The 21961-nt window shown below is 38.9% G+C and overlaps 2 protein-coding genes across 2 annotated transcripts; one reads left to right on the top strand and one right to left on the bottom strand.

Annotated features, from left to right (window-relative positions):
- The first annotated feature begins 2898 nt into the window (after positions 1-2898).
- On the top strand, positions 2899-20155 carry LOC121377450. The gene is made up of 2 exons (XM_041505436.1): positions 2899-3022; positions 17232-20155. Exon 2 carries the CDS (start codon positions 17235-17237, stop codon positions 19497-19499), a length of 2265 nt encoding a protein of 754 aa, XP_041361370.1. The 5' UTR covers positions 2899-3022; positions 17232-17234; the 3' UTR covers positions 19500-20155.
- Positions 9961-10821, bottom strand: LOC121377973. Its single transcript, XM_041506069.1, has one exon. The coding sequence runs from the start codon at positions 10819-10821 to the stop codon at positions 9961-9963; it is 861 nt and encodes a 286-aa protein (XP_041362003.1).
- Positions 20156-21961: the final 1806 nt, after the last annotated feature.

Raw genomic sequence — 21961 nt, 5'->3', positions numbered from 1 at the left:
ATATCTATTAGATCTCTCTGTAACAGGCTGTTAAACCCTAGTATGGCTCGTCTAGGTATGATCAGAGATACGATCTTATATAAAGTATATATTATTATAGCACGTTAGTTCTCTAGAAAACACAACAAAAACACAATACACTTTGGAATCTGTATTAATCTACGCTGACAAATGTACAGCCGTAGTAGTTAATTAATAACAACAATAATAACAACCCAGAACTGATCACTTAATTAGTTTATCTCTAGGTGTCTAGTTACACAATATGCGAATCACTTCACCGTTACACCACACCCACACGTGTGATAATTGAGAAACGCTTCCAGGAAAAGTTTATTAATAAAGGAATTACAACACCATTCCTAACTGGTTAATTTTTAATTAACCCTCACTACTCGTTCAGTAACGTGTGATAATTTAGGAATGCTTCTTGGGGAACTTAATTAATAAAGGAATTACAGCTCTATTCCTAACGGGTTAATTTTTAATTAACCCTTAACTACTCTTTCAGTAATCTGTAACACAATATTAATACTGGTACCTATCACAATAAAGACAATAACCTACAGTTTACCTAGGGTCTCCTAGGATGACTGGCTAAGCTTTATATTACCAAATACTCATATAATGTTAGAACAAGAAGTACGATTTACTTCGTCAGATGACCGAAGACACTGTCTAAAGAATATTGGTATAATACAGTACTAAAATATTTAAAGTCACATCAATCACATCAAGGTTATACACAGAGCAGAAATGATATTTACCAGTCCTAACGGACTACGTTCGTGATCCCCTCGAGCCGTCCTAATTCGTTCTCCTCGATATCTCTAAAACACTAGCTATTTATTATAAATCAGGATTTTGCCTGGGAGTACAAGGCGGTACCTCACGTATCATCTCATAGTCTGACTCTACTAGAGTCGGTATTATTTCTCTCTGATCGTCAGACTTACTGACGCCATCGTCGCCAAAATCACGGTTGTAAAACCGCACTCGCAGAGGTATTACGCAACTACTCGCCACATGGCCTCCACAGCTGGACTAAGTGCAAATTGGAATGTCCGATCGTGCTACGGGCAATAAACTGCACACGGCCCTCTAACACAATTAAAATCGCCACAGGCGAAACAAATTTAAGAGAATGTTCCGTCACAAATACATTACTTACAAATGTTTTGTGTGAATTTCTAATACCACACGTCACCGTGAGAAAAAAGACAATCGTAAACTTTTATTGTTTAGTTAAGAGTTTATTTTGTTTAACGACACCACTAGAGCACATTGATTAATTAATCATCGGCCATTACATGTCAAACATTTGGTAATTCCTACTCATAGTCATCAGAGGAAACCCGCTACATTTTTCCATTAGCAGCAAGGGATCTTTTATATACTTATATATACTTTCCAACAGACAGGAAAGCACATACCATGGCCTTTGAACATTTGTGGTGCACTGGTTGAATCGAGAAGAAAACCAATCAGTTAAATGGATCCACCGAGGTGGTTTGATCTTGCGACGCAAACACCTCAGGGGAGCACTCGACCAACTGAGGTAAACCCCGCCCCGTTTTTGTTTTTGTTACTCCCCGCCCCGTTTTTGTTTTTGTTACTCCCCGCCCCGTTTTTGTTACTCCCCGATCCGTTTTTGTTTTTGTTACTCCCCTCCCCGTTTTTGTTTTTGTTACTCCCCGCCCCGTTTTTGTTTTTGTTACTCCCCGCCCCGTTTTTGTTTTTGTTAACTACGTGTACACGACACGATCTAGACATTTTGACGTAGAGAAATCGTAAACACTCACAAACCAATCTAATTAAAATTAGCTCCACTATTACATGTGGATCTAACACCAGCCAGTTGGAGCTCTATGTTCACCAGTCAAAACCTTACTTGCAGAATCATGCCAGTGATTTAAAAATAATTTGAAAACATTCCGAATTATCCTGAGGGTATACGACATGTTTCATGTGAATTATGAATGCCTTAAAACATGTTTTATTTTATAAAATAAATAATTTGTAATGTAAAACTGAAGACTGATTTAGTTTGGGTTTTTTTTATAAATAAATAAATAATTTTTAATGTAAAATTGAAGACTGATAACCCACCCCGTACGTATTAGTATAGTTCGCTGTACTGCGGCCACTAAAATAGACTCGCCCGATATTTTTAGAATTTGTATGCTCCCAAATAACGTTATAAAAGGCGAAGTGTGATTGGTCAATATTTAAATTATTATTTACAGACGAAATGTTACCTGGGCATTGGGGACTACGCAGTGTTGTTAGTTTTAAATCACTGGCAAGATTCTGCAAGTAAGGTTTTGATTGGTGGACATGAGCTCCATCTGGCTGGTGTTAGATCCACATGTAATAGTGGAGCTAATTTTAATTAGATTGCTCACAAACGTACGAGACAGGGGGGCGATAGGGGTGGGGGTGGGGTGGGGTGGGGTGGAGTGGGTGGGGTGGGGTGGAGTGGGTGGGGGTGGGGTGGGTGGTTGGGAAGTGGAGTGGGGGGTGCGGCACCCTCAAATTCGGGCAAAAACAATTTGAGATATTCAGGCAAAATGAGCTTCCTTGAAAACTTTTTACCATGTATTTCCATCATTCTACCGACAATGTTAGTTATAATCCACTTAAAAATGCTTAGTGGTTCGTTTGCAACCCTATATAGCTGTTTGGCAGTAATACTCATATGAATAAATGTTGTTATCATGATTCGGGCATTTTCGTTTAATTCGGGTAAAAATCAGCCTGCCTCCCTACAAAAATGAGAGCCCGTACGCCGATGTAAACATTCCCGTCACCGTCGGCTGCATTTCGATCGGAGAATGTGAAATATAGGTCGAAGTTCACTGAACTTAACCTATTTATGTAATCACGTGAGCGTTTCTGAAAATTCCCAACTTTTCGTTTTGGTATTAATGAATGCGTTATATCAAGTTGGTTTCGTTTATTTATTGGGCTATTTGCGGATTTTTTCTAGGCTATATTCGTCACTGATCAATACAACATAAATGTAAGTAAGTCTGTATATCAAAGACTGATATCCTGAGCGCCTATTTGACTGTGTCGATCGAATGAATACTAGTAAATGTGTTGTAGAATGTGTTGTACAATTCTACTATCTTAGTACAAGCGTACGAGATGGGGGCGGGGTGGGGGTGTAAAATGAGCTAGCCTGAAACCTTTTCACCATGTATTTTGTTTATAATTCTAACCACAATATTAGTTGTAACCCATGCACAGATGCGTAGTAAATCGTTTGAAACACTATATAGCCGTTTGGCGTAAAGCTATGTATCTTAGCAACCGAAAGCTGTTTTCCTATAATATACGTTTTGTTGTACTTTGAATACACATTCGTAGGAATGATATCTACAGCGTGTGTGGGGTGGGTGGGATGGGGTGTATGTGGGGGCGGGGGTGGCCCTACGTCACTATATATATCTGTATATATATATATATATATATATACATATACACACACATACATATACATATACATATGCATATACATACACATTTTTGTTCTGAAATGACTGGTATATCAAAGACCGTGGTATGTACTATCCTGTTTGTGGGATGGTGCATACAAAAGATCCCTTGTTGCTAATCGGAAAGAGTACTATTATTAAAACAAATTCTACTGCTTCTACAACAACGACAACAACAACTAGTACTATTACTACTGCTGCTGCTGCTGCTACTACTACTACTACTACTACTACTACTACAACTACTATTATTACTGCTGCTACTACTGCTACTGCTATTACTACTACTACTACTACTACTACTACTACTACTACTACAGCTGCTACTATTACTAATTACAACTATAACTACTGCTTCTACTACTGCTTTCACTACTGCTGTTACTACTGCTTCTTCTACTGTTACTACTGCTTCTACTACTGCTGTTACTACTGCTTCTTCTACTGTTACTACTGCTTCTACTACTGCTGTTCTACTACTGCTTCTATTACCGCTGTTACTACTGCTTCTACTACTACTTCTACTACTGCTTCTACTACTGCTTCTACTACTGCTTCTACTACTTCTACTGCTTCTTCTACTGCTTCTACTACTGCCGTTACTACTGCTTCTACTACTGCCGTTACTACTGCTTCTACTACTGCTGCTTCTACTACTGCTTCTACTACTGCTGTTACTACTGCTGTTACTACTGCTGTTACTACTGCTTCTACTACTGCTTCTACTACTGCTTTTACTACTGCTTCTACTACTGCTGTTACTACTGCTTCTACTACTGCTGTTACTACTGCTGTTACTACTGCTGTTACTACTGCTTCTACTACTGCTGTTACTACTGCTGTTACTACTGCTTCTACTACTGCTTCTACTACTGCTTCTACTACTGCTGTTACTACTGCTGTTACTACTGCTGCTACTACTGCTGTTACTACTGCTTCTACTACTGCTGTTACTACTACTATCAGTACTATAACTACCAGTTATCTCTAGTAGTGGTAGTAGTGGTAGTAGTAGTAGTGACAGCAGTAGCGGCAGCAGTAATAGTAGCAGAAGTAACAGCAGCAGTATCTACTAGCAGTGGTGTAGTAGATATATAATAATATACTTACCCCAAAAAGTTTAGCAATTTGGTAAATGTGCTTAATATAAGACAATAAAACTCGTAACTTACAAAATGAAAGCAGACACTGAATTTAATTGAGCAATCTTTTGTAGGTATACGCAACAGGAGATTTGCAACACAACATGAAATGTGTAACTGTCACTTCATTAAATGGTGCTTGGGGATCCATACACGAAAATGTGAACATTGTAAGTAACATGTCTGAGCACCGTGGCATGTTTGAGCGTGTCGACAGCGGTACCACGTCGGCTCATGCTTCCGACGAGACGGTGGATTTTTGGAATAGTGATAGAGATCCGTTCACGAGTTAAAGCATGTTGTGGACGTTGTGAATATGCGCGTGGTTCTCTCACACCGTACGACCTAACAAATCCCATACCTGCACACCAGAGAACGAGTCGGGTAGTCCTGCAAGCTAGTTTAGTATCTCAATATTGTATTTTTGAAGACGTGCAGTCGTTAGTCTGGCTGAATGCTGGCGTGTATTGTCCTGTTGAAACAAAAAGACTGGATACTTATGCATGAACGGAATGAGAACTGGTGTGATGATTTCGTAACTGTAATGCTGAGCATTCAGATTCCGATGAATGATGAAAACGAGGTTGTTTTGTCCGATGTCATGAATTCCAGCCCACACCATGACACTACCACCACATCGGTCACGTTCAGTGCATGAGGCGACGTTGTACCACTATCAATGCTGGCAATTTTCACATTTTCGTGCATGGACCCCCAATTACCATTTATCGACGTGAAAGTTACACATTTAATTTTGTGTGTGTGTGTGTGTGTGTGTGTGTGTGTGTGTGTGTGTGTGTGTGTGTGTGTGTGTGTGTGTGTGTGTGTGTGTTTGTATGCATGCATGCAGAGTTTATCCAATTTTAAAGCAATATATATATATATATATATATATATATATATATATATATTCTTTTAAATCCATATCGAGATCCCCTTTGAACTGGGGGTGGGGGTCGTAAGCTGCCCCTCACCCGAATTCTACACCTATGTAACAGTAATAGTAGTAGTAGCAGCAGCATTAGCGAGGGATCTTAATTTTTAAATCCGGGTACCCCATTGCCTTATTGCGTTCTGCATATCCCAACAAAGCTGTTTTATAGAGACGTCACTGATATTGAAGAAACAATAACTTATTGTTGTGTTACAATAGGTATCGAATTACATGTATTAATAAATAAAATAAACAGTTTTAGGGAATATCTGAATCGTGTAGGACATAACGCGTTTACCACTGTGGATGTAAGATTTGCTTTTATGCCTTTCACATATAATCCAAACTTAAATTGTTTGTCCATCTCATAATTGTAACAGATAAAGGTATATTTAACATTCCTGTAAACTGGTTTTAGCCATAAGAGCTAACCAATAGCAACATGGGTGATATCCAGATTAAAATATCTCAGATAGTACAAGCATACAGTGCGTACATGACTGTACTCATTTGAAGTAAAACAAAATGGAATTAATTTCACCAAGTATAGAAGCTGAAAGATATCCACACGTTGTGTTCATACAACCCTATTAACGAAAGGACGTAGACACTAGCCATATCAATATAGTTTCCCCACAGCTGTACACGGCTGTTATTACAGAAACTTTCATAGGTCGTCATGGATGCTTAATATTCTATTTCAACCACTCTGGTGACAGTCATGATTGGGCAGAATCCTGGGGTTAAACCACATATGCATAGCTATCACTTGTCTCTTCCAGTAGCAAGAGCAATTTCATATGTTCGACACACATACAGGGCTTTAGACTGCACCTAAGTTGAGATGATGAAAAGTGTGTGTTCAAAATACGTATTCCCAAAATACGCAGGCACAAATTAAATATAAACATGCCAACCTCTAAACATTTCACTTCAAAATCAATGGAATGTTAAGCTCTGTCACGGGGATTCTATAATTCCCGTAACTGAATAAAACACGATTATCAAAATATCTCTCCTAACTGTATATCTATTAGATCTCTCTGTAACAGGCTGTTAAACCCTAGTATGGCTCGTCTCTAGGTTTGATCAGAGATACGATCTTATATAAAGTATATATATTTATAGCACGTTTAGCTCACTAGAAACACAACAAAACACAATACACTTTGGAATCTGTATTAATCTACGCTGACAAATGTACAGCCGTAGTAGTTAATTAATAACAGCAATAATAACAACCCAGAACTGATCACTTAATTAGTTAATCTCTAGGTGTCTAGTTACACAATATGCGAATCACTTCACCGTTACACCACACCCACACGTGTGATAATTGAGAAACGCTTCCAGGAGAAGTTAATTAATAAAGGAATTACAACACCATTTCTAACTGGTTAATTTTTAATTAACCCTTACTACTCGTTCAGTAACGTGTGATAATTTAGAAACGCTTCCAGGGGAACTTAATTAATAAAGGAATTACAGCTCTATTCCTAACTGGTTAATTTTTAATTAACCCTTAACTACTCATTCAGTAACCTTGTAACACAAAATTAATACTGGTACCGATTACAATAAAGACAATAACCTACAGTTTACCTAGGTCCACTAGGATGACTGGCTAAGCTTTATATTACCAAATACTCATATAATGTTAGAACAAGAAGTCTACGATTTACTTCGTCAGATGACCGAAGACACTGTCTAAAGAATATTGGTATAATACAGTATTAAAATATTTAAAGTCACATCAATCACATCAAGGTTATACACAGAGCAGAAATAAAAATATTTACCAAAGTCCAACGGACTACGTTCCCTCGGAGCCTTCCTATTCTGGTTCTCTCGGTATCTCTAAAACACTAGCTATTTATTATAAATCAGGATTTTGCCTCGGGGTACAAGGCGGTACCTCACGTATCATCTCATATTCCAACTCTACTAGAGTCGGTATATTTCTCTCTGATCGTCAGACTTACTGACGCCATCGTCGCCAAATCACGGTTGTAAAACCCGCACTCGCAGAGGTATTACGTAACTACTCGCCACATGGCCTCCACAGCTGGACTAAGTGCATATTGGAATGTCCGATCGCGCGAAGTATTACGTAACAAGTTGCCCACCTGGGCTACGGGCAATAAACTGCACATGGCCCTCTAACACAATTAAAATCGCACAAACAAATAAGAGCATGTACCGTCACAAGCTGTAATTAGATTAAGACAACTTGAAATGCATTTCTGAATGTATGTACAATTTTTACCAGCTGTTATTAACATTACTGTGCTGAAAAGACATCATCGTGCTCAGAACAGATAAAAAGCAAACATTATTGAGATATAATAGTCCAGGCATTTTGAGCGATATATAGGTCAAACCTCACACAAATTGCAACAAAAAGTATTTCAACTGTTTTATATACATTAATATGTCCTCTTTAACATATAAAAAGTCTTAATGAATCCTGCAAGGGGAAAGTATTTTAAATCGGTCCTGCGTTACCCCACCCTCATACAACTTTCTGTGCATTTTAGTAGATTTGTCTGTACATTGCTACAAGCATTCTTTTGGGTGGTTTTATGCTTGTTGAGGTGTGCACATTACTACACTAATTTTTTTTAGAAAATCGACCAATCAGAAAGCGATAAAATCCAAGATGGCGGCTATTTTTAAAATTCATTTTCGAGAAATACTAGTATCGCGGAAATGATGCACTAAAATACTTACTAAATGTGTTAGAAGCATGAAGCTTGGCCCCCAAACAGATAATGACTGAATATTAAGAATTTCAAGATATGGAGCCAACGTAAATTCCTTCCATGGCGGCCATTTTGGAAATGGTTACTAGATTTCTTATTTTAAAAAAAATCAGATTTAAACAATCCAATCATACGTGCAACTCACATAAATTGCTACAGAAAGTAGCTCCACTGTTTGTATATAAGATGTCCTCTTTAACACGTACAAACAAGTCAGAGTATTGAGGCATCTTGGAAGCGGAAAGTACATATAATCGGCCCTAACCCAATGTTTTGTACATTTTCAGTGCTCTTGCTACTTTACTTGAATTTCTGGTGTTTCAACTATTAGCTATTTGAATTCAAACTTTCTGTTATAGCTTTATGTATATAGTTCATACACAATAATGATACATACTTTTGTATTGATTGAAGTGGTTTTACTTCATAGCCATCAAAACCATGAACCAATAGATTTCCATACAGCACCAGTAGCTCATCACTATCCTGAGACCTTTTCAGCTGCTCACAATTAAGTCACATGTACATTGCGTTGTTTTCGTCATCTTCGTCTAATAGAAGCCCACTTGAGTTACTGCAACCAGATCCACGACAGTTGCCACATGCTGGAGAGCACGCCACGTCATGTTTTTTGCAGGTACATCTCGGACTACCACAGTCACTCTTACAGTTACATCTGATTACACGAAGGAGTTCTTGTGGGGCTGGGGGCAGGTCTTTCTGTACAGGAATAAGTCCACCATTACTCTCACTCCATCCCCATTCTGTTGATGAAATTCCATCATCAAAGCCCTTCCACTGCTGTATCTGGCAATACACACGAAGACTGTGGTACTTCGCAGCATCTGATGTAGGTGGCAAACTCTGTGGTTGGACATGGGAAGTACTACTGCATGCAACCTTCTCGCAAAATCGTTTGTATCGCAGAGAGTTCAGCGTGTCTTCAGTTTTCCCACCATACAAACTCACCAGGATTTGTTCTCCAGCAGCACATATGGCTTCTTGGGAAGCTGACTCTTCATCGAACACTTTTGCTTGCTCACGAAAGTGGTGGCTTGTCTTAAATTTTCTTAGGGACAATCCCTTTCCAATTCCATATAGGCGCGAGGTTGTGTCACATCCCAGAATGGCGTGAAGGAAGAGGATATGATTACATACATCTGCACCTAGCTGTACTTTGACAGCTTTTATGTTCCAAACACGATGATGTTTGGTGGTCTTTGGTTCAGGTCGGAAGAATATGTTGTGAGAGTCGAGACAGGCATGGTAGCAAAGCAGGATCAGCAGGTCTGTGTCATCACCGACCAATACCGTGTCTGAAAGTGTAGCAGATTCCACAGTTTTTTTAGTGATGAGGAGGTCGGCATCTCCAGGAGCATGATGTGTATGGCAGTTTGCTTTCACTAGTTCCTCGCTTAGCATGTTGATAAATCGTTGCTTATTCATGCTGTTGGCAAGAAATTGTTCCTTGGTCATCGTGATATGCATATCCTTGCAAATGTGACGGTTTCTCCAACTTTGCCTTTAGTTCGCCTTTGGTGAGTCATGTCTTTTGTTGATGTTCCATCATAGCCATCGAACACAATAACCGCTTCTCCATATTTTCTTGTAACATACTCAGTTTAGACATGGCATATGTCCAGGTATGTGGCCCCTAGTGTCCATGGGATGCGCTGGATGAGTGCTCCACCATCCAACACATATGGAATTTCACCAGTAATACTTGTGTCATCTGGGGTAAGAACAGCCCAAATGGCATCGGCAAGAACTGGCTTCTGTGGTTGTCGAAGAAGTAGATTGGGATCAAAGAGGGCTGGTGGGTGAGTACACAATTCATATTTGAAGACATCCTCAAGATCCTTTGAGGTCTTTGCAGCTATTGTCAGTCGCTGGAAAAGGAGCTGTGGGTCAATCTGCACTGATTCGCCGTCTATCTTAACCGTTGACTTGGTATCTAGTGTGACAACCTGGTGTTTCCGCTTGAAGGTATACTCTGCAACAATTTCCCCATCCATACCATCCAGAATTGACTTTCCAACAGTCTTTGCCTTGTCGACGTTGACAGTGCTGTGGGCATGTACTCCTGTGAAGATGTTGCGGAGGGTCTGATCATCACTGAAAGGGCTCCTTTCCTTGAGATTCTCGAGAACAGACAGGGTGTCCTTCCAATCACGGGATTGTCTCGCTTTTGTCATGTCCTTGTTCTGCTCTCCTGTGTCGTAGCTTATCCTTGTCAATTCTTGCATCACACTGTTCACTTCACCACAAGCCGGCATCGACATCAGCCACGTCAGTCGCTGTTGCTCAGTCATGCCTCGTCCCCTCGTAAGGCCCCCACTGGTCTTCATGCTTCTCATTAGCACTTGCTCTATTATCAGATCTGATGACAAGCCAGCCCATAGACGATCACTCTGTCTAACCACATGCATGCCGTTCTCGAAGTGTTGGTGGACATCTGGAAATTCACCTCGAAGGTTGGACATCCGTTGCAGATATACACGTGCAGATTTTGTATATTGGTTATGTCCAGATGCGGCCATATATGGTAGCATTTCGGAAACAGCATGAAGATGCAGTGCCCAATTGCCAGTACACTCAGCTCATACAAACATGCATAGGATATCCACCATATCCATATACTGCAACCAGAGTGTAGCAGTCCTAGAAGAGTTCTTTAAGGTTTCAGTATTTTTTTCAAGAAGATTGTTGATTCTGGACACCACGTCTGCGTGGCAAACTTCAGCTGCTGACATTGTACCTTCCATAAGATTGTCATAGAGGTCACAAACTTTCTGCATGTCAGGGTTGCTAGACATGTGTGCACCAGTCGCTTCACGTCTGCCTTCCTCAGTCTCCAATGTTTCAGTACCTCGAAAACCTCTGTCATCCAGATCGTCAAGCCAACTTGGTAGAGATACATTGAATGTGTTGGATATCACCAGTGCATTGAGGGCAGCATCAACAATGAGGTGTGCTCGAACTGCTCGAGCAATTGCTTTACCGGAAAGGATGTGTACAACTACATTAGGTGCATAGATTAATTCTAGTACTTGCTGTAGTCCAGATGCAGCCATGAGGTGCCCAACACATCCAAGAAAGCTCATTTGTGTATGAAAGCCACCTAAGCGCAGGACAATATCATGCAACTTGCTTGTTACAGGTTCCTCATCGATAATGTTGAGAGCTTTCCACCACAGTGGTTGGTCAAATGTTACAATTGGTGTCACATTATATTGGTGTGCATGCGAAGTGATAAACTCCAGTGTTGAGTAAATGCATGTAACATCACTAGCACTCATGTCGATCATTGGGAGAAACATCACAGATGACTTGCCAGGGTGAACTCCTTGATGCGACTTCTGCATCATGCCAGACCAAGATGGCCTTGGTGATCCAAACATTATGGAAGCCTTCCACAGAATATCAAGATTAGCTGTTGGATCATGTGCCTTTATCTCGTAAAGCTTTTGGTAAGCAACTGCAGTGAGCCCTTGACGTTCTTCTCTGTGATATCTTATCTGAATTTGTCCAACCTTTGATATGTCACTGGGTGTGACTTTTACTCTGCGAACTGGTTTGCTAGCTTTGGTTCCAGGTGTTATGGCAGCTATTATCCCCATACCGTGGAAGGTACCATGGCCATCAAGTGTTCGGATATTGTGGTCCACATTGTCAGCAACATACTGAACAAATTGACCTGTGAAGTCAGGGATGTCCGTGCCATAGGATAAGGCTGCATTTCGTTCAAACTCGCAAATCTCTTGATAAGAACAACAGAATCCATGCTTGTGAAGAGAGTCAATTAAGAAACGAGATGCGAAATGATGGTGTAGCTGCACGCCTAATCCAATCTGCAATGGTGCCAACAGAACACGTGGTCGGGAAGCTTGCATTATTGCTTGTCCAATGACAGCAACTTTCATCTTGACAGATTTCCCAACAAAAAGTCCTTCCAGGAAAACTGAGCGTTTCGGGAAGGACTCGATACAGTCATCTTCAGATTGAAACGTTTCAAATGCCGGGTAGAACTCTGCTGATGTTTCAACCGCTTTGATGTCATCTTTGATGAGCTTGACAGTCGTTTGTACCATTTTTAGCTTCTCTGTGTTCAAATCGACTGATTTACTTTGATTGTAAAACTCTTGGATCACAGTGGCAGCTTTAGTCCTGAATGTAACCACATTGGATTTGCCATTAATCTCAGTTTGCATAATCCTGCTTCCAAAGTGTTCATGGAGTTTGCTTTTCATGTGCATGTAGGCGTATGCTTCATGTTCTGAATTGGCTATATTATGTTCCATACGGTTAATTAGATCATTAATAGTGATCTGTTCATCATCGTTTTCTTCCAGGAAACTAGCAACTTCAAGGAAGGCATCTGTCCTTTCATCGGCTTGTGGGCGTCCCACCTTTGCCTTTTTGAGGCATGCTTCACTTGTTTGATGAACTGTTGGTATCTGTTTATTCGTACAGAAATTCACACTACACTCCTGATGGTAGATAGCATCTGCAGCAGGGAGGTCGTGAACATGCAAATTCTTGCTTCTACAGTCTCTGCCCAAGCATCGCCTCTTCTGCGACATGCTTCAAGGACACTGTTCTTGAATTCAATTGTCCTCACTGATATTACATTATGCTTTCTATTGCTTCCCCCAGGTTGGCCACAAAAGAGACAGTCAGCATCGTAGTGAAACTGATCTTCACTCAACCGAAGAACACGCCTTTTCCTATCTGTATCATAACCATGCTGTTGCTACTGCTGCCTAATATCTTTAGATATTTGTTGTGGATTGCAGTATTTTCGCCTACATTCTTGGTGTACCTTTTGCCCAGGTATAGAGGAGGTATTACTGTCATTCCATGCAACACTTGCTTGATTTATGCTCTCACTCCGCTTCTCCCCAAGAATTGCTGCTGTTGAAGCATTTCCATCTAATGTCTCTTTACAAATTACACAAACTTCAGACACATCCATTAGTTAAGACTCAGACTTCTTTTACAATTACCATTCGGACGTGCTTGTTGCTGTCATAGAAAGTTAAATTAATGTCCTATATCTAAAAATGTTGTTAAATATACTCAATACAACAAATTAAGGGCCAGCAGATATTGTGTGGGGAAGCTTTCTATCAAATTTCAGAACTCGGCTTTAGGAATCTGGAACCATTATTTTTCAATGCTTATGCAAGTTATTGAAGAGAACCTGATGCCTGTATATGTTTGGAAATTCTTCATTGTTAAACTAATATACAGCTAAATTTATATGTCCAAAATGTCTACTGGCCCTTTCATGAATTTTATTGAGTATAGAATGTGGTTTAGGAAAACACTACCGCATGTAAGATAGGTTATTTAGTTAAGTGATAAATTCAATAATGTGTCCCCTTTGGGCTTTCATACATTTTTTTGGACATAATTCTCGTGATGCATTTGTGAACTTACTAATACAAAATATGACATCTCACCGCCTTTCATAGTTATAATCAATGCGTATGTGTGTTACAAAAACAACGAACGCAATTATCAGCGTTTGATTAGTTTACAAACGTGTATAGCAGCTGATCAGATCACCGCCAGATATGTAAACAAGGTCAAGGTCAACGTTAAAACGTTGATTCGGTTGTTTATGTCAGAATATATAATTTTCTCTGTACTTTTATATTATAATTGTTTTGTGTAACTGTTGTATGTGTATATACTTACCAACATGTGTTCCAAATTCAAATTATAACGACGTTGTATCGATGAATAAATCACTTAATTTAGAAAGTTCTACTGTTGTCGACAGCGTGGTTTATCTCCCTTTGTTTCTATGGAGCGCCATTAGATTGATCGTGCCATTTCGCAAATGTTGCAAACTGTGAGATTAAATTAAACATAATTATAATGCACGCACCGATTTATTAAGACTTTTAATATGATGTTCTAGTGGTATCATAGATAGACTTAACTCAGAGAAACCTTCTGTTGCAATTAGTGTGAGGTTAAATATTATTCTGCCTGGACTATAAAGCCATGCAGCAGAAGTTTGCCTGGTTTTAACATTTAGCTGACAGAAATGCATTAAAGTGACATTCCTGAGTTCGCTGCATTGTAAGATGTTTCCCATTAATAAAATAGTTCTACGATTAAGCTTACATATTAAATATATTTTCTTGTTTAGAATATCAGTGTCTGTATATTCAATATGTTTCTGGTCGTCTTAATATTTGTAAGAAGCCCGATGTGGATTTTGTCTCTAAATAATTTCGTACGTACGAAAAAATAACATTTTATGAAATAAAATGAAATTTAACCTAGTACAAATATTAGAACGATCAGAAACACGTTTAATATACAGACACTAATATTTTATGCTGAAAAATATATTTGATATATAATTACAATCGTTAAAAAGTCTCTGTTAGTCAATAATATCTTTAAAATTGCAGCAAATTCAGAAATTTCCCTTTAAGAGCTTTCCCTGACCTGTGTAAGGGGTACCGAACAGCTAACTGATGATAGAACATAAACTGGAAAGCCTCAATGCCAAGGCATTATTATAGTTTATCATCCATCAAAGGCTTTTGTGGGAGATATCGCTGGCAATATAATGTGCGATATCCCCTGCGATATTCATCTAGGAGATATCGCTTCTTATAATCTAGATCGATCAAATTTTAATTACAATACATTATTTTGTTACGCCGCTGTGTATGTTTCAGCGCTAAACCTATCATTAGCAACGTCACGCCACTGTCGTTCTGCTAGTCAACGAGTCTGCCGCTGCCAAATATAATGACATTCATCCCACAATACTGACATTGTTTACAATTGTCGCAAATGAAAAGAATGATAATGGATGATGAAAAGAATATCCCCTCGTGTCAGCAAGCCTCGGAATTTCATACTTTTATCAACTCGTGCTGATAAATTATGATATCACAAGACACTCGGGGAGTATCCCCTATATACTCGTATAGTGTCCTGCAGCTGAGAGGCCGGCATAACTATAACCAGTGTATAGGCAATCGTTATACAATGTTCATCAAACTTTGCAGAAATAATGTTTCTTTTCATCTAACTGAGACCATTCGACCCACGAACACAGATCATGGCTAGATTTGTTTTAGCTAATGCACTTTTTCTACCACTGGTTTACCAGCAGTCAGATGCCAATTGTGTTGTCTTATACCACTAGTTTTCCAGCAGTCAGATGCCAATTGTGTTGTCTTATACCACTGGTTTACCAGCAGTCAGATGCCAATTGTGTTGTCTTATACGACTGGTTTTCCAGCAGTCAGATGCCAATTGTGTTGTCTTATACCACTGGTTTACCAGCAGTCAGATGCCAATTGTGTTGTCGTATACCACTGGTTTACCAGCAGTCAGATGCCAATTGTGTTGTCTTATACCACTGGTTTACCAGCAGTCAGATGCCAATTGTGTTGTCTTATACCACTGGTTTACCAGCAGTCAGATGCCAATTGTGTTGTCTTATATCATGTAACAGAACAGTGGTGGTAACCGTGATGGTAGTGCATCATGATAACGATGCGTTTGATATCGTTTTTCTCTCTACTCTTTGCATATTATTGTGGGTCAAAAATGAATTTTGAAAACCATTAAATGCCATTTTGTATTTTCTGTTTGTATTTGGCTTCATGAATATACTGCTATTCATACTGAATACAATTGCATTACTATATCTATGGAAAATAAATGGTTTTGGCCAAATAATGGCTATTCTTTGGCCAGAGCTATGACCACAAAATAGTACTGTAAAATTTTCAGGAGATTATTATATACACTACTAGACTGTATTTTTAGTTAGATGATTTTGGCCATATTTGGTCAATAAGTGGTCAAAAATGGCAATTTTGTCTTAAGTGGGATCAATAAGACTACTATGTTTGGAATCAGCACCACGTTTTACATTAAGTAGGCTTGTCAACCCTTCCTTACCCACTATTCTGATTAAAGCCAACTGCATTTTGGAGTAATTGTGTTTGCTAGTCTTGCCTGGGGACAGGTACATTATTTTAGTGATTGTGCGACATCTTCTAAGAAAAAAGAAATGGTTTATTTAACAACGCACTCAACACATTTTATTTACGGTTATATGGCGTCAGACATATGGTTAAGGACCACACAGATATTGAGAGAGGAAACCCGCTGTCGCCACTTCATGGGCTACTATTTTCGACTAGCAGCAAGGGATCTTTTATATGTATCATCCCACATACAGGATAATACATACCACGGGCTTTGTTACACCAGTTGTGGAGCACTGGCTGTAACGAGAAATAGCTCAGTGGGTCCACCGACGGGGATCGATCCTAGAAGTTTATAAAAGTGCACTAATATAGACATCGTAGTGTTTTTAAACTTATGCAGCATCTATCCATAGAAAATAACGTATGTTTGAACGACTTCCTGCTAAAGCCGTACAACGTTTATACAGTGATTCTGTGCTTCTTACTTGTACAAACATCAACCAATTTTTGAATTCTAAAAGAATAAAGATATTATTAAAGGAGCTTGTGTGTCCTACTGATTTTACGAAACGAGTGTCGGGAGTTTTGTATTGCGCGAGCGAGAGCGATGGTAATACATAAATCCTGACACGAGTTTCGTAAAATCAGTACGACACACACGCAAGTGTAATAATTTCTATTTTTCCATATTATTGTTGTTTTCTTTACGAATAACAAGACCCAACTCAAAATGTTTCAGCTACAACTAGAAGGAGACGATGAAATGACGTCATATTTCAAATTACACAGTCTGAACTAGGCCTGGGGAAGCAACGTCATACTATGACGTCGCTTCTCAAAATTACCATGTGAATAATAATGGTAAGTTGATACCAGAAGTATTATCCGCTGTTTATGTTCCTGGTTTAATTTTTCAGATCATGGATTGCTCAGGTTTTACGGATATAGAAGAAAGACTAAAAGCCTTTCCGGATTCCTTTCAACTTGATCCGATTCAACTGGTAAATAACAAAAAACGAAGGGGTATTCTTGATAAACTACTGCTGCAGAGAAAGACCGAAACAATGTGTTTGATAGAGAAAAACAGGAACGATAACTTTGCTTCATTTCTCCTGTTCCTCTTGAAAGATTATGCACAGGCGTTTGAAAAAAATAATGAAGTCATCAAGAGAGACCCGACAAATATTGTAGCACGTGCAAATCGTGTTCGTTTCCTGTACAAGAGTGATCTACCTGCAGCAGAAGACGGCATCAAGAAGCTTGAGGAAATGAAGAAAGAATCTACTTATGCATGGATGCACGCAGTGGCGGAGGCGGAACTAGCGTTCTGTTTGGCTAGTACTTCTCCTCCCTGTTACTTCAGAGCTGTGAAGATATACAGATCAGTCAATGACAGGTATCCGTCTGAATATCTGTGGAAGTTTGGCGAGGCGCTAACCATAAGACGCGGAATCACTCTCAATAGCTGTTCAAAGGAATTTGTATGTGACATTGTAGCATACACAGTTCGCTGTAACCAGCTTTTGCAAGAAATAGCCGAAAATGCGGTCAAACCATTAAAGGCAAAGGCGTGGGTTCAACTTGCAGAACTAAGTCATATGGTTACTAAACGTCATCCACCATTTAACGTCGATGTCGCGAGAAAAGTGCAATACCAAACCAGTATTTTATCGCCAAAGTACTGTTGTACGTCAGCACTTAAGTTAGGTGGAGACGACACTTTTGTGCTTGAGAGAAGTGGAAAATGTTTTCGATATTTTGGAATGTTGGAAGAATCTAGAAAATTACTAGAAAAGGCAATTGAACGTCGGCCAACCAGTTTTGCCCACCAACATCTTGCCATGACCCTAATAAAGATGTCCGAAAACAACTTTAGTCAGTCTGGCAGAAGTTGTGTATCGAGTTCCAGGAACACTACGTCATTTGGATCACAATCGTCACGTTCACCATTCTGGTTACAAAACCAAAGCCAGCGTTTCAGATTTTCCAATAATGATCCACTGATACAACCCGCTATTGAACACTTACGTGCATCGGCTGAACTATCGCAATGGTGTAACATGTCAGCAATAAATTACCTTGGCTTTATTTATCTTCAGTTGGAAAACTATATAGAAGCCGACAAAATTTTCAGGAAAATAATTGACAGTTACGAAACGCCTGATTCACCAGTATTCACTATCAATGCCTACGAACAGACTGGACTCTGCTGTTTACGAAAGAGTGAAGCGGCGGGAATATCACAGAAGGAAAAAGCTGCGTTAATCAAGGAAGGAAAATTCTTCCTCACCTCGGCAATAGATACTGCTGCAAGACTTGTGTCTTATATTCCAAGTATTGGAATGACAGGATACGAATACAGTGATGCGTTCAAAACCATTGCAGATATGTTACAAAGTGAGTACGATTCCTCAAAGAAAACAACGGAGCTCAAGGAAATGGCTCGCCTCTACGAGCTCGTTGGCAAGCACAAGAAGTCACTGGATATCTATCAGAAACTATGCCAAGAAGATCCAGCTGAAACGAAGAATGCAGAGATATCGATACGCCTTATTGAAAACTACCTTGAACTTAAAGACTACGACAATGCCAAGCTGTGCGTGAGTCTCCTGCTGTGTACGAATCAAGCTGCAGATGTTCCTCGTGATCTCGTGAACCGGGTCTACTTGGAAACAGCACGGCACATTCTACAAGGACATGAACTGCAGAGGGCGCACGACTCGTTTAAGAGAGCCTTTGAGCTGAAGTACGGGGCAACGAAAGACCAAGATGCTGATGGCTTCGATGTGATGATTCTCCACGATGAAGGTAACACAGAGACGTCTGAAGCCTCACAGAGTATACACACGATTCTGGAAACATGCACAGGGCTGAGCATCACTAGGAACCTGGAGGCAGCCTTTGGGGCCAAAACCGAAATAAGTTCTTATGAACTTCCCATGGGAGGTACCAGAGTTCTTATTGTCGTCTTGAACCCCGACCCACCAGACAAGCAGTGGAAGTACTGGATTGATTTAGCACTAACGATTGCCAATGACAGAAAGAATATGGCGATCGTCTGCTTAACAACTGGAAGTAACCATCCTGTCACTGCACTGCAGGGTTTTAGAACAGAACGAACACCGACTGATGATAAAGACCACACGTGGCTGTTGGACATATTTCGACTTATGATTAACCCTTAGTATGTGAAGTATTGGATTGAATTAACACTAACAACTTATTACTTGACGTTTTCCGCTTATGTTTAGCCCTTGATATGTAAGGTGAGTGGAAAAGGTGACATTGCGGCAACACAGAAAAAATAAAACTGTCTGGTAAATGGTCAGTTTACCAACATGAAGGCAAAAGATCACCAAGAAATGTTCAACTTCATCAATGTTTATTTATAACCAATGGATTTTAACAGGTTAACAACTCGCTGAATACAAACTTCAAATTATGTATATATATTTTCCTTAGTAATTAAATAATCATTAACATCTATATACTAACACTTAACGTATTCCAAGGTTAAATGACTAACAATATATTATGGGCAATCATAGACAATGTATTTAGCAAGTCAGGTGATCACCTTAAAACACTGAGCTCAATCATCTACCAATACCTTCACTAATTAATAAAACAACTCAACAGACTGAGTCTCTCAAAAATACAAATAATGGACCAATTAGTTATTAATCTGTGCGCTCCCGTCGTAAGTTGGGAGATGGGGTATTACATTTCATTCATTTCAACTTATTTTCGTGCTTATATCCAATTAAGATAAAAGCACGCTGTCCTGGGCACACACCTCAGCTATCTGGGCTGTCTGTCCAGGACAGTGGATTAGTTGTTAGTTGGTTACTGGTTAGTGAGAAACAAGAGGGTGTAGTGGCTTTACACATACCCATTGAACCCTTAAGAACTCTGTCTGGGTTGGAGACATTACCGGGCTGCGAACCCTGTACCTACCAGCTTGTAGTCCGATGGCCTAACCTCGACGCCACCGAGGCCGGTGGGTAATTACAACACAATTGTCAATCTCACGACTTCTACGACTATCCAGTTGATAGTCTGAGCACTGGTACAATGGAACTGTCCAGTTGTCCAATATCATCACGACAGTTGATAGTCTGAGCCTAGCATTAGACTGTTTTCTCCCTATGTACTCCGATATGTTTATTGTAGGTACCTGCAGACGTATATCTAATATTCTCTAGGATGTTTATCCTATACAGATTATTCTACGTAATTTTGAATGCTTATTTTATGTAATCTCGAATTTTTCTTTTATAATCTGGAATGTCTATTTTAAAACATGAAATGTTTATTCTATGTAATCTTGAATGCTTATTTTATGTAATCTGGAATTTTTCTTTTATAATCTGGAATGTTTATTTTATAACATGAAATGTTTATTCTACGTAATCAGGAATGCTTATTTTATTTAATCTGGAATTTTTCTTTTATAATCTGGAATGTCTATTTTATAACATGAAATGTTTATTCTATGTAATCTGAAATGTGTATTTTATGTAATCTGGAATTTTTCTTTTATAATCTGGAATGTCTATTTTATAACATGAAATGTTTATTCTATGCAATCTTGAATGCCTATTTTATGTAATCTGGAATTTTTCTTTTATAATCTGGAATGTCTATTTTATAACATGAAATGTTTATTCTATGTAATCTGAAATGTGTATTTTATGTAATCTGGAATGTTTCTTTTATAATCTGGAATGTCTATTTTATAACATGAAATGTTTATTCTATGTAATCTTGAATGCTTATTTTATGTAATCTGGAATTTTTCTTTTATAATCTGGAATGTTTATTTTATAACATGAAATGTTTATTCTACGTAATCAGGAATGCTTATTTTATGTAATCTGGAATGTTTCTTTTATAATCTGGAATGTCTATTTTATAACATGAAATGTTTATTCTATCAATCTTGAATGCCTATTTTATGTAATCTGGAATTTTTCTTTTATAATCTGGAATGTCTATTTTATAACATGAAATGTTTATTCTATGCAATCTTGAATGCCTATTTTATGTAATCTGGAATTTTTCTTTTATAATCTGGAATGTCTATTTTATAACATGAAATGTTTATTCTATGTAATCTGAAATGTGTATTTTATGTAATCTGGAATTTTTCTTTTATAATCTGGAGTGTCTATTTTATAACACATGGGCGTCGCCCCCCCCCCCCCCCCCACTCACTTTTCAACGCCGGGGGACAATCTATATAAATGTTCCCCCCACTTTTTCGTTTAGCAAAAGCAACAACAACAACACCACCACCACCACCAACAACAACAACAGCAACAACAACAACAACAAAAATAAAAATAAACGTTTAACCATTAATGTGTAGCTTTATGATTTTCATTGACATTCCTTTATCACACACACACACACACACACACACACACACACACACACACACACACACACACACACACACACACACACACACACACACACACACACACACACACATACACACATACACACACACACACATACACACACACACACACACACACACACACATACACACACACACACACACACACACACACACACACACACACACACACACACACACACACATACACACACACACACACACACATACACACATACACAC

Source organism: Gigantopelta aegis, chromosome 7 (genome assembly GCF_016097555.1).
Source record: "Gigantopelta aegis isolate Gae_Host chromosome 7, Gae_host_genome, whole genome shotgun sequence".
Classification (NCBI taxonomy): Eukaryota; Metazoa; Mollusca; class Gastropoda; order Neomphalida; family Peltospiridae; genus Gigantopelta; species Gigantopelta aegis.
This window is presented reverse-complemented; position numbering and strand designations above follow the sequence as displayed.